The 19,410-nt window shown below is 41.5% G+C and overlaps 1 protein-coding gene across 6 annotated transcripts in view; it reads right to left on the bottom strand.

The window, feature by feature from the left end:
• The window catches only part of Sox102f (transcription factor Sox102F), a 142,901-nt gene that overhangs the window by 26,942 nt on the left and 96,549 nt on the right, over window positions 1-19,410 (bottom strand). For all 6 annotated transcript variants that reach the window (XM_070656025.1, XM_070656026.1, XM_070656027.1 and 3 more), the window contains 2 exons: window positions 5,415-6,128; window positions 176-413 (listed from right to left, as the gene is read on the bottom strand). In XM_070656025.1, coding sequence (XP_070512126.1) covers window positions 176-413; window positions 5,415-6,128 — 952 coding nt within the window. The remainder of the gene's footprint in view (window positions 1-175; window positions 414-5,414; window positions 6,129-19,410) is intronic.

Here is a 19,410-nt window from a genome sequence, read left to right as displayed (position 1 = left end):
GTTATGTAATTTACAATAAAGTAATTTTATTATTATTCGCCATAATACGTCGCGAGAATAAATTCTAACAAATTAAATTTCCTGTCTACTCCTTCGAGAGCATTTTAAATAAATAACTCTTGTAAATGTAATTCGGCTGGGTTTATTTATGTGTAAGAGGCGGAAAATCGCTTACCTTCGATTGATCCTGGAGCTGTACCTGCTGCTGTAGACGATCCTTGTACAATTGCAGTTGCTGGATCATTTCGGATAGTAAGCGTTGTCTGTCGTCAATATTATCGACGCAGAGAATCCTGTGGATAAAGACAGCCAGACCGTCTTTGTCCACTTCCGCTGCGTTTGGTATTCTTCCCGCATTCGGAAGTGAGAGTGCCACGTTATTTGCCACGGTGGTAGCTGTACTTCCACTGCAACTGTAACACACGCAATTCAATCTCGATCAGTTTTGCGCGAGATGAATGGGGGAAACAGAATGAGCGGATTTAATTAAATGTCCTAAGATCGAGTTCTTTCATTAATTGAAAATAATTAAAAAATGCGATTACAGTTATGATAAGTACGCAATAAAATAAGTACGCCAGGAAAAAAAAAATCTTATATTTAAGTAATTTTTATACTTATCAATTAATTAAGCATTAAAAAATTATCATCAAGAAAAAAAAAAAAATTATTTAATTATACTACGTACAACAGATAAAAACCAGTAGGAAAGAAAAAGTTTATAATTTTAATTTTCCCGAGTAAATAAAGATTAATTTTTTTTTCTGTACGTTAATCACCAATGATAAATAATTGCTAATGTTCATTAACAATTTTATAACATACCGCAAGCAGTAAATTAGTACAATGATTCTTTCTTATTGATTATTGCAAGCGTTTTTATATCAAAAGAAGAAAGAGAATGGATATTGGCTGGGGAATATCCATCGATGTAGAGATGTTCACGGAACGCCGAGTGAGAAAAAGGAATAGCCTCCAGCACATTAGGTTGAAACCAGATGGTAGGTGGTCGCGTACGCGATGCTGGGAGCCAGGTGAATAATAAATGAGTCGCGGCCGCGCAATCACGACAGGGCGAGTGTTTGCGTCCGTGATGGGGTACCCCAGTGCCATCAATCCTCCCCCGACCCTCGAGCGCGCGCCCAGAACCTCGGCCCCGAGATTCTGCTCCTTTATGTCGGAGAAAATGGTCCGCGAATAAGTGATACAGGTCGCATTGTGCGCCGCCTAGAAGACCACTGGTCGGACAAAGCCTACGCGAACGAGAAAGACGAGGGTGACGGCGGTTGACAACGAGGAAGCTTGCGTCGCGAAAAAATATAGGCCAGCATCGTCCGCCGTGTTTCCTCATGACGTCACAGGGTCAAACGATTAAAGTTACATTACGACAAACACATGAATAACATGCAATTTTTTTTTCTTTTTTTTTCGTATACACAGCTTTAGATAAGTAAAATAATCGCGACATCAGCCCGGTAGATTTTTCCCGTTTGAAATTAACCCGACAATGACATTTGAATATTTCCTGCTAGAGTCCGTCTTGTTCACTCGGCAACCGGCGAAAGTGTGCACCGCTATCGTGAAAAGCCTTAATTCCACGAGAACTTCCTGTGGCGTGATGATGACGTAAGCTCGACAATTTCCTTCGCGCTTAACGGTTTTAATGGTGAAAAGAATTTTCTCCTGTTATTAATATCGCGCGCTAAGATGTTCGAAGGGGTTTAATTTCATGCGCGAAGCCAAGATAAATGGTCGCCCCGTCTCTTTTGCGCTACTCCGCGTACACAATTCGCTCTTGCCTACGAGCAAGCTAACGGACGGTAGGTTGTATGATAAATTGACGGCACATGGATCGTAGATGAAATCAATAGAAATGAGATCTTTTCGCATTTTTTTTATCGTTTGCATTATCCGTGAAATCTTCGTGGGAGACGGCTTTTTCTTTTGTGACAGTAATTCGTCAAAACAACAGTTGTTATTAATTAAAGTCCGAGCTTCACAATAAATGTCATCAAATCTAACCTATTATCTTGCAATATATAAAAAATATCGAGATATTTATTTGTCGATCTTTTATTTTCGCTATTACCGCGAAACAGAAAGCGTTGACTTGTTGGATATAACGAGCAAAATCATAATAACGGTCTCTAAATTCTTACTTGTTAAAGATTGTTCAAGGTTTTTGTAACAGAAGCCGATTATTTTATTACTTGATTTATAGTGTCACGCCGTTTAGCTGACCGTCGACAAAAACTTATGCCGACGTCGTTAAATCCCACCGACATCAGAAATATCAGGGAGTTTTTACGTATCGAAGTTATCGCCGGTCCATAATGTGACGGTTATTCCACGAGTTTTTATCTAATACCGACTATATTTAGAATAGCCGAGAGCTAATGCTATATGCCCGATATTTTCGTCCACCCTATAACTCCGTTCGCTAGTCACTCGCATCTCCGAATGCTCGTGCGCGCTCATAATACGATTCGCGCACGATACACGTCAGTGGCGCATATATGACGCGCGGATCCGAGACGCTTTATGTAACAAATGTTGTTACAGTTGTTTGTACGTCCTGCAGAATTTTCGAGGTATCTCCGTACCGATTTTCTGATCCTCATTGAAATAACAGTCGCGACAAGTAAACAACAAATTAAAACTAACGACATCTAGCCTGTCGGTAAAAATAAGTGGATGGAATTATTCTGGAAATTAATTTATGAATAAATACTCGATAAATGTCGCTCCGACGTTGTGCAGCCGCGGTGATAACAACTTGGTCGGTATTGGCTGTATATTTTTACATCGAATCCATGCTATTTCGATATACGCGAACTCAAATTGAACGTGCTCCAAAAAGAGGGTGAACGTCAACGTAAGTGCACGTTGTACTGTTGGCTGAATTTTTGAAGAATCTTGGCCAGCCGTCTGTGCGATGTGGGCAGCAGACTGGCACAGTTATGCGCTACCGCTTCTCCGCGCTGCCAAGTTCACTCGTTTACTTTCGATAATCCACGTCAATATAAAACACCGCGCTACACATCCAGCGACACTTTTCGCAGAGATTTCTACCGTTCCATTGTTACCCGCGTAACTTTTGCCGACCATTACTTCGTGCGAATCCGATATCACAAAGACAGATTGAATACGTGACTTATTATAGTATATATATATATATATTTTTTTTTTTTATTCTGATGATAATAACAGTTCCGATGTTAGAAGACAAGACACAGATCGAACTAGGGACTTCATAATAATTTGATCATGACTTTGCCACAAATTATTTGCGTAAACACTTCATTAAGTCGGCAATTTTTAATTTCAGTATCATTCAATCGGCATAATACGCGTCAATAATATACTGCGAATTAATTATATGGAAATACAAAAGTATAATTTTATGGTAGCATCATCGTAGCATTCCGTGACGCAGCATTGCAATTAGTCACGTGTAAACAATTTATACTCATTATTCTAGACTTTGTGTGAGCGATTTACAGAATAAAGAAAACATTATTCAAATGCAAATCAATTCATTGACAGACTTGATTACTCGGAACGATTATTATCGACGCAAAATAATCATTTCAAAATCATGTTATTAAAAATCATCGGTGTTGTTGAAAAATTACGGTACAATATTAATTACCGACGATTCGCGAAGGCATTTCGGAGTGTTGTTATAATGTTACACATTTTTTTTTTTATTTAAAAATAATTATTTGTGGCGAATTATGCTTCGCTCTGTTACGCGTTGTGGCTTTTTGTTCTTGTTACTGGTTATTGTCAACTCGGTATGGTAATAGGGATCAGTTTCAAGAGACTGCTAGGTTGGCCTTATGGTTTCGGGACAATAGTCTCTTTTAGGCTCCGCCCGATCGTTAGTTGCGTGTTACTGTATCCGAGATACCGAGCCTTGAGAATACCGAGGCAAGAAACGACACAGTCTTTTCTTTCAGAAAACAAAATTATAACTGCCGCCTTAATTTCCGGCGATAACATCGGATGGCGGAGAATATGAACTATCACATTGTGAGCGGCGCTCGAGGAATTATCGATAATGCGGACGAGTTAACGTCTAAAAATTTTCATTCGACAAACTCCGCTCGACCGCACAGCTTTTATAGAAAACAGATTTACAGATACGACTAATTTGTCTCGTTAACAAACAACAATTTGCAATTGCGTCCGCGATTAACGCCTGGTTATAAAATCTAGATAGAATTTAAATAAGAATTTGTATGCGCTTCAATTACACAGTTGGCAGTATAGTTGCGAAAGGAAAAATTATAGGCACGCGTAATAAAGTTGCAAAAAGCTACATCCGCCTCTGATTTACCATTATATTATATTAATCAGTTATGTAAAGTGGGAGAGATACGATAACCTCGGCGACACGGTGGCGCATTATGAAGTAGATATTGCAACAGAGTAGTGCACTGTTACAATGTCGATCGAACACGGTATCGAATAATTAAAATACACAAGTTGCGTAAGAGCCGTTTATCGAGATATATCGCATGAATTACACGAATGGTGAGCAGTCTAAACAATACAAAAAAAGAAAAATTTGAAGTTTTTAAACGGCACACTATTCTCACGTCCTGATATTTGTGTTAGAAAATAATTTCGATGTGTACGACTTATAATGATATACCACAGTAACCCCGAAGGAAATCACTCCAGGAAGTAAAAGAGATCAATTTCAAAAACACAATTTAATCGACAAAAGTACGTACATAACTTATGTATGCACGCATGCATGCGTAATAAAATAAAAATAAAATACCAAATTAAATAAATTAAAGTTCAATAAAATGCTGATAATTAAATTGAAATATTAATTGAATCCTAGAAATGGTATAATACTATGATAAGAGTGCACAAGTAGGTCAATTGGCGCAAGTAAATGATCAGTAAATTCTAGGAAATAAATTGAGATCGCTTCGCGAAATACTATTTGCATGATTTAATTTTTATGTGCTCGTAAACGGACTTGTCGTCATTCCACATAAGTCAAATACCTAAATATCATTAACGTATACTTTAAGTTTGGATATCGTTAATTTTTTGGACGTATATAATTAGCATATTAATTTCCTAAAATGCTGTATGATACTTAGATTAAATAATATCTCGTTCAGAGATACAGCGAATGTGCTAAACTCCATAGAACGAAAAAGCATTAATAAGTTAATATTATTCAAATAACAACCAAACGCGTTAAATTTTGTAATTATAATAAAAAAAACCATCAAATTTTGTTTTATATTAATTACTTGATAATCAAATAATTCGATATTTTTTGGATTGTTGTATTCCGAAAAAAAATCTGGTGCATATAAAAAATTTAAAATTTTATCTCGCCTGCTCTAATAATTTATATTCATAATAATATAACGTGAACTTACCTATGTGCGTTGTGACTGGTTGGCGTGGAAGAGAGCGGCGGCGACGTCCGCCTAGTATTGGTATCATCCTGAATTGACAGGGATTCGCTGTTCATCTTGCACGTTAGTCTTTTAAGAACGTCGTCCATGGACCTTTTGCTGCCCGCAGTGGTAGTACCACTGCCGTTATTGTTATTGTTGTTTTGCGTAACGCTATTATTGTTGTTATTGTGATGAGGGGGGTAATAAGAATCGACGGAGAGGAGGGTGGGTGGCGAGCCGCACTCCGACGAGCTTGCCGGTTCCAGTGCACCGCCTGATGACGACGACGTGTTCGTATGGTGGTGATGATGGTGGTGATGATGGTGGTGATGAGGATGGTGGTACGGCGCGAGAGTCTCTTGGCTCGACAAGAACAGGAGCCTCTGACGCTTGGTCGTCCGCAAGGAATTCAACGAAGGTGACGGCGAATCACGTAAATCCGGTTCACTAGTGACCGGCGATGAACAGCCGGACGACTCGCACTCGCCACTTCTTTGATGGGAGTAGCACTCCTCGATGTCGACGGGGGTGGTGGCGCCTTCCTCACCGACGACGGCTGCCTCGCCACCGGAACCAGCCACCGGCGAGGTAGTGTCCTCTTCTTCCTCGTTGGCGCCTGCCACTGTACCCGTACCGCCCCCGCCCTCCGATAGCTTCGTTGGTGGCGACTTCCTCTTTGAGGACATCCTCAGTCTGCAACACAAGCGTAAAGAGAGAACGTTAAGTGTTTTTTGTCTTTGCTTTTTGTTTTACTTTTAATTTTATTTGTTGCGTCGACGTACTCGATTGGGATATGTATCGTGGAGAAATAGCGGGAGAGATTGACGGAGTTCGAAATTTCCGCACGTTTTCTATATACCTGCTGATACGACTAGCTTTTTCTTATCGTATCGCAAAGAGATCGTCCAATGTGTCGCAGGGTTCATTTGCGTTACGTTGATTATCGCGACTTGTCCAGTTTCTTGGCAGCACGAAAGAGTGGCAGAAGATCCAATCTCGGCGGTCCTCAAGGTGGAGGACCGTACGAGCGGACGACGAAAACGACGTCGTTCCTTACGTCACACGGTCGGTCCCCTCCCTCCCTCCGACCATCCGTCGGCGGGCGCGACGTCTAAACTATCTACCATCTGGCGCGGAGTTAATTTAGACACAGACTAGCCCAAGTTCGTCCATTCATTTCCGTCTACAAATTACCAAATCTAAATCCAAATCGCGCGATCGACCGACTGTCTGGTGGCAGCGACGTCGATATCGGTGCTCAGACAAGTGGAAGAACAGTGAGTTACGTAACTGGACGCAATTATCAGACTGGAATTATTGTTGCGTCGGCGTGTCGCAACGAGACCTCCCCATTAATCGAACGACATTCCATTAATCGACTGACCGAGTGCGCGACGAAGACGATAGAAAACAAAGAGCGAAAGAATGAGAGAGAGAAAGACAGCTACATTAGCCACGATAATATTCCACTGGCTGGAATACGAACGAGCGAGGTTGCGGGGTCAGGAACAAGCACGGATTCGCGGTTTCGACGCTCAACATCGGTTGAAATGTAGAACAATTCTTAATCACATTTCCGGCGACACGTAGATATTTCTCGTTTCCGAAAGTAATCGGCTCGATAGAGCAAATCAACGACTTTAAATCCCCTCGAGTCTTCGAGTTTTTCGAAGTAACTTTACTTCCTCTCTTTTCGTCTTTTAATTTTCAAGCCCGTGTACGTTGCGCAGTGCAAAGATCGAGTGTTACTTGATAAAAAAAAAAAATTGTGCCATGTCCAGTAGTTGCGTGTCAATGGTTTTTCTCATTAACGGAGCTCGACCTACATTTTTGAGCTGGGCCATTGATGTATAGAGGTAAATCTCATTACACATATAATGTGTCAGAGATAATGACTTTTAGACGTGAACGACTTTTCAACTGAAGAATACGCGTTTTACATGTCGCTTTGCGTTCAAAATTGTCCCCCTCCCTCTCCTTGCGATGCGTATAATTATAGCCAGAGATTTATTACTGCGCGTTACGCGGACATTTGTTAGTCACATAATGGAGAACGATTTACGGTGCTGAGAGAATGGCGCGTGCATCTTCTCGGAACATAAGAGCGATGTATCATAAAGTTATGAAATATATAATGACATCGGCTGTCATCGACCATTTCGCCGCGGGCACTGCTAACTGTATCGCGGAGATAAAGATAATATTTATACAATGCATCACTCGAGACGTATGCAATCCTCCCCCGAAGATATATGTAAATCGATCGATCAATTAAACCTTCGAGAGGTAGACATACGAAGAAAAGGCAAATGTAGACTGCACTACGTAATTGTGCCGAATTAAATTAATTTAAAATCAAATGTGAACGCATTTCGCAGACAAAAATATATTTTTTTTCTTTTTTTTTCCAAAAGACTATATTTTCTTGCCAGCAATATGTCCACGATTAAGAAAGAAAGTATCAAAAGATTTTTCACGGAGTTGTATCGAATCGTTGGCACAAAGGCGAGATGGTTTTCATATCCGCGAGCCAATTTACGACAAAGATAATATTTGCGAAGATAGAGATAATATTTGTATGCGAGATGCGTTGCGTAAGAGTATCGGAGATCTGCGTAATCTCCCGCCGCGATATAAATCAATCGATCGAATCTCTGCGGAAGGGCAGATGTAACGTCAGTATTACAACACTTTGCCAAACTCAATTTGTAACGCAATCTTTGCAATTACACTTTCCTCAGAAATCTCGCAACCGAAATCGAAGGAAAGAGCATACGCGCACACAAATGTACCATAATTACAATAAATACAGATAATAATATTACTTATAAAATTACCTGATGCGAGAAATACTTTTTTTGAAGAAACACAACGTCTTTCCGCAATAGAAGTAGGAAAAAAGATAACGCTTTCGCCCTTAGTTCTCACGTATCGAGTTTTCACGTATCCGAGTCCTCGCACCGAGAAGCGGCGTTATCAAGAAGGTCAGGATTATAACATCGGCGTCTCTTTGCTCGATACGCATTACACCGCAAGCTATTATACGAATCACACGTAGAATAAAAAAAGAAACAGAGCCGATGGGTGAGAAGTGGGGGCACCGATAACACGAGGATGGACAGTACTGCCTTGTGTGCACGGTCATTACAATTCGTTACAATGATGAACATTGTTCGCGCTGCGCGAGCGCTTTTTTTTTTTTTTACGCTAGAGCTGGCTCGCGCGATACGCCGGCTATGCACGCGCACGTCGCGCATGCACATGTGCACTCGCGCGAATCGCAGATCGGGGGTTTGCCGTGGACCACGTGCTCCGTTTACTACGAGCGCATGTGTCGCAAGCGGCTGTTACGAGCGCACGCAAACGAGCGCGCGAAGAATTGGCGAACGCGCGCGTTGCACGCGGGAGGAAAGATCCGGTCGCTCTACAATTCATCGATAAATCTTGCACGCTGCGGACGCGCACGTGGTGTAACGAAACCGGGAAAACCGAATTTCTTCTCCGCGTATCGGCAACTTTCGCGGAAATCTCACAGTCATTTATTCGCGGGAACGGTTAGATAAATAGAGTGCATATTGAACCCGTTGACTCATTACCGCATTCGCCAAGCTGTTACGATAAAAGGAGCCTGAGAGCGATGGGGCCTCGAGATTTCGTTATCCGGATTTGACAAACGTGCCAAATATTTTCTGAAGACGCCTCTGTATTATATTACGATAAGAGCTTTTAAAGTAAATGAAAGTAAGACGAAAATGAACTGATGTCTTCTTAAAATTGAATTTAAGCTTGGCGGACGCGCTAAGAATAAGCGACCCGTGTATATTTAGCGCGGATATGTTGACGGCATAACCGAGCGCACGCTAGATAATAATCTTGTAAGTCACGATTGTCAACCGTGGCAGCGATCAGTCAGTGTACGAGCGTTTGGTAATCAGCTCGCGAGGAAGATCTCCGAGAGAACACCGCTTTCCTTCCCGCGGCCTCGCTCCCCTCGCACGCATCCCCCGAGTTTATCGCGCCGCTTTTCTATTTCTATTGTCTCGACGTCGCGCGTGCTCGCGCGAGCTTCGCCGTTGTGCGCGCGGCGTACTCACCGCGCTCTCGGTACGCGAAGTATTTCTGTCTCTAGACTTCCCGCCCGGCATAATTACTTCGCGAAGCGCAGATTCGCAACTATAGCCTCGACCGTGCCGAGCCGAGCGAACAAAAAGCGCGCGCGCCTGCGGCACGTCCGCGGAAGAAATATTTTTAACCGCCAGATGCCATCGTGTCCGGCCGACTGAAATCACAGACGAGGATAGCGAGAGATCATCAGCGCCGGTGACAGTGCAAGAACGCCGCGCGGGTGGCGGGCCTCTCTCCTTCCGCGGGAACTATCGTGTCGGATTGAATAAGCAAAACGGAAAAAAAAAGAAGAAGGAAAAAAATTATTTTGCACGATGGGAAATACAGTCGGAAAGATAGGTCGGCTGTAAAGCGAGATCGCACGTTGAGATTTGCGACAAGTGGCAGAAAAAATTAACCATCAAACGTAGCTCAAACGTCTTGTATCTGCATGCATTCGCATACAGGGTTCCGTATATTATTATTTGATAAGCGGTCGATAATCTCGACCGTTGATATCGAAATGCAAGCTTGAGTTCATTGCGGATAACGAGATAAATCTTTCCCTCGCCGGGTGTTCTAAGTACTCTCTTGCACCCACGCAATATCCATTCATTCATTTGCTGATTCATTAAGTTCGTAAGATGAGTAATTACGCAAGCGCAATTCTCGTCTCTCTCCTTTTTCTTTTTCTTCTCTTTATATACGCGTGTCGCGAGTTTGTGTCTCGCGTGTTGCAATCATTGTAAATTAATGATAATTTTGTCACCGACAAGTTTAAATTGAGCTCTAATTAAGTTTTAATACGCCATACATTTTATTATCGCGAAAAATAATTAATCAAAAGTAAATAAATAATTATCAAATTATACATTAGTTAAATTAAATAAACAATTTTATTAATTATATATATATATAATTAAATAAATAAATATATATATATATATATATATATATATATATATATATATATATATTTGTGTATGCGCATTATTCATAAATATGATATTTCATAATCTTAATACAATGTTACGCGATAACAATTAAAGTTCTCGTGAGACCAGCTATATTATGACTTAATAGCGTTCCAGTTAATCTAACTGTGACTATCATATGTAAGACATAAAATTATGCTTTTTTAACTAGTAACTCACCGAAGAGCTTGATATAATTATCTGCGTCTGTACGCCTCCGCTAGCTTGAATTGCCATGCTTCGTTTATCGAAAAAGGTCGAATATCTCAGTTTCTTTTATTGTAGATAAAATATCAATGAAAAAAAAACCAATGTTATGACTATATTTAAAATCAAGTCCTTGTACAAAATGTTTCAAAAAAGAAGAAATTTATTTTATAAAATATATATTATTATTTATTCAAGTTCATCAACGTGACATACTTATAAATGCAAATAATTTTACTTAAATAGAAAAAAGCAAACAAATAAATTTTAATATTTCTGTTTAATTATTTAAAAACAAAAAGCTACAATATAGAAATCAGAATGAAGAAGGCGGTATTATTTCGTAATTTAAATTGAATAGACAATTGCTCTGATAATAGTAGTGCATTTTCTAATTTGTGTGTTGCTGTTATCAAATTTAGATAATAGTAAGTCTCGCAAGTATTTACAGCATTTCACTTATTGTAACACGAATTTAACATTTTTGATAATACGTGCACACAGATATTTTCATATTGACTTCGCGAGTTTTCAATTTAATTAATTTAACTTATAGTGTATGCGTGCCGTAAAGAAAATTAAAATATTTTACGACTAATTTGTGGGTTTTTCTCCGGCGGCCGTGATCGATCGAAGTGTATCCGTGAACAACGTCCAGAGACGCCAGCATATTCACGCATAACGACACGCGTCCACGGATGTAAGCGTGTGAGCCGACGCTTGACTTTCTATTAGTGGCACAATAGGAGCCTAGTTTTTTTTAGGGGATGCGGCATCTGTTCGGGCTCAAGTAGCAAAGCTTAGGGTGGCATTTCAGTGCCGGGGTGGGAAAGTTAGCCCGATACCGCGAGCTACAACTTCCGTCAGCACGCACGCAAATAGAGGACGGACGAAAAATCCGTTTCGAGTGGTCTGTCTGTGGGAAACAGTCAACGAGAATTTTTGGAGAATAGGCAAATATATCGGGCAGATTGAAAGTAATTTCAGAACCGTATAATTACGCTCGTGATAATATGGAATTTAACTGAATGTTATTATATGTAGTTTCTATTAAAAAAAAAGAAAAAATAAAAAAAAAAGTTTTACAAAAGTTACAATCAGATTTGTAAAAAGAGATTTAATATGTATAACAATCGAAAATTTTATAATAGATATGAAAAGGTTTCCCTCGCCTTATAGATGATAACGTTATCCCTGTCTCTTTATATTGCATTAAAAAATTAAAATACATCGTTTAATGACTCGGAGATATAAAAATCGTATATCTTTTATTACAACAAATATTATAAAACTAAAATAACTAATGTAATTAAAAAGAGCGTTATCAGCAAACGTGCCGAGTTGCGTGTAATAAATTAATTAAGAATTAGTCAAATATTATAATTACGTTAATTAAATTATTTATTTCTTATCAAACAGAAATGGAGAAGAGATCAGGCCGTAAGTACGCGGCATAGTATATGTATAAAAATTTATATTATATCATGCTCTTTGTGTAGAGGGGCGGTGAACATCGGCGGCATAATTAAGTTGCCTGATTATACAGCGACGAAAGAAGATACACGCGTGTTATTGACTAATTTTGTACCATTAGCGTGTCTTGGAACATTTAATGGCGATAAGAGACCATTAAATGCTTCATTTTCTTTTACTTATTATCTGTTCTCCATACATTTTCGGAAGCTGTCGTAAGAGAGATACGAAGGAGGAGACGATCCTGCGATACGCGTACTTTCATAAGAATGACTCTAGATTAGTACATAATTTGTGCCAAGAGCGTCGATAACGATACTGCAATTTTGTTAATTGTCGCAGCGTGTCAGTGAAAACAAATTTTATAACATAACGCAAAAATATATTTCATCATAAAAACGTGAGCAGAGAGAACGAATAGAAGAGACGAAAAATATAAGAGATCGCTAATCGATGCGCCTTTCCTAAAGTACGAGATCGCATGTTTTTGTGCGCCGAAATAAAACGATAAATGTCGAAAGCGAGAAAGCACCTGCGGTTTTAAGTATCGGCAGACAGTTTTAATGCCGGCGCGAAATCGGGCCGGAAAAGTCGCCCACGAGAAAATCTTGGCCGCGATGGGAGAACGCTACCCGTCGTTAGTATTCTTTGTAGGGCCACCGTGGGATACGCTCTACATAATGGAGTCTCGGTACCGGCGTCTCTTCTTTTGATGCTACCTCTTGGCCGATCTCTTGTTTATGTATGAGCGGGCGCGGACCGCACCCACCCCCGCGTGACGCGCGGGCACCGTACGACCCGCCGTCACCCACCGGGGGGTTGGTGGTTGTCCCTGGGGTGGCCGGATCTCCCTCGCGCGCGCAGTCCTCCCGTTCTTTGCGTCGTTCCGCGGCGCAAGGCGGAGGGCAAGAGCCGCGACTAGGCCGGAACACATTCACAGGAACCGACAACGTGACGTCCGCCTCGCCCTCGCGTTACGTCGACCGCGCCGTAAAAGCAATCTTCCGTCAGTCTTCTTCTTCTTCTCTTCTTTCTACGTAGAATACGTTATCAGCAGAACCGGTGGCGTCGAAGAGGGCCGCGACCTCTCGGCCCCGCGGTTGCTCTAGCCCTTCTCACTATTTCCGGAGCTTCTCTCTTTTCCGTCGCCTCTGAGAACCGCCTTTCGTCGCAAATTTCTCCTCTTTCTCTCTCTCTCTTTTTTTTTCTTTTTTTTTTGTCACTCGTCTCACGCGACGCGCGCTTTTATCTGAGACTCGCGGCTTCCGCACTGAAGTATGGTAATACAAAACTTTACGCCAGGTAAAGCTAAGAAAGTGCAGCTCTTGGGGGGAATTTTATAACGTCTAAAGAACGTGTATGACTAGGTTCCAAGTTCTTATTTTTTTTCAAGAAAAGGTAATTTTTATCATAAATTGAAAGAGTTCTGTTCGTACAGCTTTCCTTCGCCTTTTATACGTGATTTAAGATATTTACCGCGATAAAAAAAATTAAAATATATTTTATTAAAATATTATTTTTTAAACGAAAAAGAAGTATGCGTGCAACTAACTTTGAAGAAGCCAAAGATGATACCCAAATTAATTGATACTGTCAACATATAATGATTACGCAAACAATTTATATGCGTCAAAATAAGCGTTTAATCCCAGCTTTACAATCTTCACTTCTTCTCAACCCTTTTATCGATTAATGATTTAATAAAAAAGTTTATTAAAGAAACAGTAAACACATACAATCTTCATATAACACGCAAATTACATCGTCATTTGTTTTAGAGCATCTTTATTTTGCTTATCGCGTGCATGCAAATTCTATTTATTGATAAAAAAAAAAAAAAATTAACAATGTACTGCAGCTATAACAATACGAATAAATAAAAAAGTTTCTATTTTTAATAAACAATTTACCTCCCGATTTTGTTTCTAATTCCGGCACGGCAGAATGCCGACCCGTATCTCGCCAAAGCAAATCAATGAACGAAAGCGAAGCTGGATTATTAATCCGCGGGCGCGCCACATCGAGCAGTCGTAATTAATATCGTCGTAACTTGATTACGAGAGCGGCAGTAACGTACCACTGAACTTGCTCTCGAAGAGCAACAAGATCAAAAGAAATGAGCGCGTTTAACTCGCGAGATTCGCTGCTGCGCAACCGTATCTCACGCGCGTTAGGAGCCCACGTGCGATCAGCTGCTTTCTCCGAAGGCGCCAGCGAAAAAAAATGACTCCGCCGCCTTCGTGATAGTGTGACGTGGAATCGTAGAAAGAGCGGATACACGCAAATAAGCTCGACCTTTCACCAACTATCCACTCGTGCTTTTCTCTCATTTCCGCGAGGCGTATATCTTACGGTTGACTATTGCGCAAACAAATGACTCTCACCAAACCGCTTGCGCAATGATGCGATAAGATTTCCGGAGGCACATAATCACTTTCGACACATATTCACATTCTCATTATCTATCGGTTGTATTCGGAATAATTCTAAATACGATATATTGGGTTACTTAATTCATTACTTAATTTCATGGCTACATGATACCGGCGCATGATTTTTTTTACGCTACGTGATAACAACGATGTCCGTTTCTGCCGCGATATTTTAAAAAGGGGGAAGAGAGGAGGGAAAAAACGTCCTCTTTGACAACGTTACAATTTGGCACGAATAACTTTGCCTCGTCCACAGATGAAATTCATATGGATTCACAAGTGTGTGATTGATCGGGGAAAAAATAAGTGAAAGAGGAGGATAAAAAAAAAGAGAAAGAGAGAAAGAGACAGAAAAAGAAAAAGATCTAAAGAATAGAGGAGAGAGAAGACAGAATGCGGCCGAGGACCGAGGGATACAGACGGCTAGAAACGAGGGAGGGTCTTCTGACCGAGTGTGGGTTTAAGAAGTGGGGCCATGTGTTCAGTGTCAAGTTGCTCGGACCTTAGATCGCTTCCTCGATCCTCCTCCTTCGCGTTATAACGGAGTTCGTTAGAGAGAGGAAAGGGAGCGTGTTACACGCGATGCACGTGCACATGCCGCTTGTTTCTGCGCGCGTACGCGCATATCGGTCCCGAAGAGAGGAACCAGAAGGGAGGGTAGATAAACGGGATCGGAGAAGAAAGGGTCGGTCGAACGAGAGAGTCGACGAAGGGAGCGGAGGAATTTATTTGACGGTCTCTGTCTCCGAAACTAAACGCGTACTAAAGTAGACAAAAGACAAACAGCCCGGAATTAAGTAACGCCACGGCCTGTGTTTACGAAACTAGCGACAGTTGGAGAATTTGTGCACCTTAACCGCACATATCTCTTCGCTAGAGGCCTCGAAGAAGCATTGAAAAATAACTTTGTTTTATTAAATATTCCCGAAAATAAGTCGACTCGCCGCTTTGCGATTAAATTTCTGTTTATTCATTTGAGATCTAAAATCGAAAATAAAACTTATACAGTTACTCGGTATAAATGAACGCGCGCTTGTCGGAATTTCACTCTAAAAGAAAAGAGAGATGGAGAGAGAGAGAGAGAAAGAAATGAAGAAAGACGGTCTCAAGCATCGCGCGAGAGCGCGCGCCGATGGGAACAAAGCACGCAGCATCTGGAACGCGTTAGGGTCCTCCGCGACCGCCCCCACACACCGTTGATCACGTATGTACGCGCGCACACTAACGTATGCATAAGGAAAAGCAAGCTCTTTCGTGAGAGAAATGTATGGGAGAGAAAGAGAGAAAAGGACAGAGAGAATAAGAGAGAAGGAGAGACGAGGTGCAAGAATTAGAGGAAAGGAAACCCCGGACGTGGAGGAAATGAGAGAATTCACGGGGTACGCGCGCCAGCCGAAAACAACGAGAAACGGAGAAAGAGGATGTTCACGTGTGCGTTACGTGCTCGTACATCTCAACTCTCCTCTTGCTGCTCTTCCGTGCCCACCTCCCCTTGGTCCGACTCAACAAACGCGTAACCGGGCCCCATACATCGCGAACAAAGCGCGCGGCACACACGAATCCGTACGCGAGAGGCTGCACGCGCGATAGCGCGCGGTGGCCGAAGCACCTCGGCTATCTGCCGCTATTCATCCGTCCTGATGAATCCCCGCCGCACCGCAAAACCCTCGCCGTTGTCTGCGACCGGAGCACAGGTATTGTGCGATGCGCGCGAATAGCGATCCCTGCATGCATCTCGCGCGCGACTTCGAATCGGCTTCTTTTGAGATCGGTCGTTCAGCAACGAAATCTACTCTCTTTTCCCTATGTTTTTCCTCCCATTATTTCACGTTGAGCAGGTGTGCCAAACGGCTGGAAACTCATACAAAATCTTCTTTTTAAAGTAATTTTTCCGAATGTCGTTTAGGTTCAGTAAAATTTAGTTACTGCGATCCGTCAGACGGCCAAGTATCAGCAAATATTTTTGTAACCGAACATGCGTGTCGTTTTAACTTATTCGATTAGCGGTGTAATGTTACACGGAATGCAATGTGCTGTGCATTGTTGTATTATACGTTATCATCCGCCTGTCACTGGCTACCACTGTAATTTTCTATTATAGGTCACGGTAGTTAGGTAGAATCGCGATTAATTAGCGACTTCTTATTCACTCCAGTGCAGATTTCGTGTTTTTGTAAACCATTTTACGTGACTCTTCTTAAAATCAGATAAATGCAAAATGCAAGAGATAAAAATTAATATATATTTTAATTACTTTCTTTAATATGCTGAATATATAAACACGCGTTGAAAAGATTATATCGCTGGATCGTATTTTATTTAAAAAATTCCGACCGAGTTGATAGAGTCAAGTATACCAAGCGCTTTATCGTCTATTTATTATTTGTTAAATTTCGTTGCAAATCTAGTTTATCTGACTGAGAAATAGAGCTTTGTGATATTCCGGATGTTTATTCGCGCGCGTATCGGCTGATTCGTAATCGTCGAATAATTTGACTCACTGCGTTTTATTATATGTTACAAGTGTCGCCAGTTCTGTTCAATATCGCACAGCTCGCCATTAAGTAACAAATCACGAGTTTTTTTAGACTTCTCATCATTGCAGACATTTCTTCGCGATATGCACCGCGCGAAAACGAAATAAGCTAAAGCTCGCGGCGACTCGTGCGATAATTCTAAAGGCGAAACGTTAACGTTCCCACTCGTATTTGTTCATGATTATCGTTCTCCAGTGACTTGTCAATGCCGACCTTGACCTTAGCGGATACTGATGAGTAAGAATTTTTCTTTTTTTAATTTATTTTTTTATTTTTTAATAAGTGCATTTTACGTCCTAGAATTTGTCGGTCAAAGTCAAGCACGATATCGTCGCGATTGAAGATACATTCTATTAAAGGCAACGTAATTCATACGCGTAACTTCATTGAGATAAGTTCGAAATCGGGGCAGTCGTTGACAGACTAGCACGAATATATTTGAACCTCATAGAATTTTAGATACAACTCTTTTGTGCCCGCGAAAATACGATTACGCGCGATTCGGTAATATCTGACAAACAGTCAGGCGCTTTTATAATTATTATATATGTATATACAAATTACGCGCATATTATATGTACGCGAGTAATGCACGTTCTCCGGTGTGAATAAATAATTAATTGATTTGCATTTAGGAGGCTTAGAGCGACGCGTATTAACTAACGAGTTTACAGCCGCGTCGTTTACATTGTTAGAGATTAATGTGAATACGCTGACCACTCGTACTTTTTATCGATGTAACGATAACGCAAATGGAGGCTATCGCGCGTCGTTTTCGCAAGTGAGCCGGAATGTCGAAACTCTACCGCCTTGTGTTTTGACACTTTAGAATCGTGCTTTGTCTCGCAACGCCAATGCGCTAAACGCGCAGTTCACTGACGCAATCCGAGCGTGCAATGTGTCTCCATTGTCAGGTTTTATTCATACGCTCCCGAATTCATTTACGGCGGTGGTACGCATAATTATAGGGATGTCTACGTGTATCAGTCGAGGTCGAGCCGGTGCCTCGAGCCGCGGCGCGCTAGGCGCAACTAGATTTATACTAAGAGAGCAATTGACTTTAATAAAATACTGCGATGGATATCGCGTCGGATTATCGCCGCGGACAACATCGCTGAGCGCGGTATACGATATAATGCACATCGTACACGTCTCGGTTCGTAGGTGGGATGTAGCCTCGCGCGACCCAAGTATAATTTATTACAGCGGGAACGCTGCATAATGTAGCCTTGCTGCACCTTTAGTCGCATAAAGGGCTTTTGTGCGCGCATATTGTTCCCCTTTTAATTATCTCCTCAAAGATGCGAAATTCTATGGCGGCTCCCGATGAATGGGCGCAAGTTTAACAACTACGCGGCGTTTTTTTTTTTTCCACGCTTCATCTATTTCAACCGAGATACGGTTTACGATTAATAACTTTTTAATAGAAAAGTATACGTAATACTCGTCAATCAATGTAACGCGCTAAGAGATCCCGTAATGTGAAAAGATAATTGTAACCGCGGGGGTATCTTGCATTAAATGTCAATTACGTATTTCAATTTGCTTCCGCATTTAGTCAGCTTTTTAGCGGCGCTCTCGGGTTAATTTAAATAATCCGACGATTAAAGCGTTAAAAGATCGATCGTATTTAACGAATACCGTGAAACCGCTCGCGAGACTGAAACGAGGTGGTGCGCTCCGGGGAAATCGATTAAAAATAAAGCGGACACCGCCCGAAGCGGCGGACATTCGCCGCGTTAACTTCATATCGCAGTCTCTCGATTTGTTCGGCGACACGCGCTCTTGTTACGCAAATGCGTGCACGTAACCCGTCGCGCGTGGATCACTACGTCGGGGATATCCTTCGGGAATCCGCGCGTACGCGCTTATTATCACGGCGCTCGGAGATAATTCGATATTTTTGCCGAGAGAGCGGTGTACTCGACGACTCGGCACTCAAAGCTCTTATCCGAGAGGGTCGCTTTTTTTTTCCTCCCCTTCTCTCCCCCTGAACGAGAAGCGTCGATTAACGAGACATTGTACCCGGAAATACGTACGCGCGCGCATCAGCAGACAAAATCCCCAATTATCTTCGCCCAACTAATTCACGGTGCCTTTCGATATTCGGATAAAAACTGCAGAATCACGTTTCCCTCTGAGTGCTGCGTGAGTAAGCGGTTTCCCGTGATGCAGTAATAAGCGGCAGACCAATTACACAGTTCACTTGTTATGTCTCGTTATATCACGCAGGACTGTCCATTAGTAG

The sequence above is a fragment of the Cardiocondyla obscurior genome, linkage group LG04 (genome assembly GCF_019399895.1).
Source record: "Cardiocondyla obscurior isolate alpha-2009 linkage group LG04, Cobs3.1, whole genome shotgun sequence".
Taxonomy (NCBI): domain Eukaryota; kingdom Metazoa; phylum Arthropoda; class Insecta; order Hymenoptera; family Formicidae; genus Cardiocondyla; species Cardiocondyla obscurior.
The sequence above is the reverse complement of the archived record's forward strand: the minus strand, read 5'-3'. Positions and strand labels throughout refer to the sequence as shown.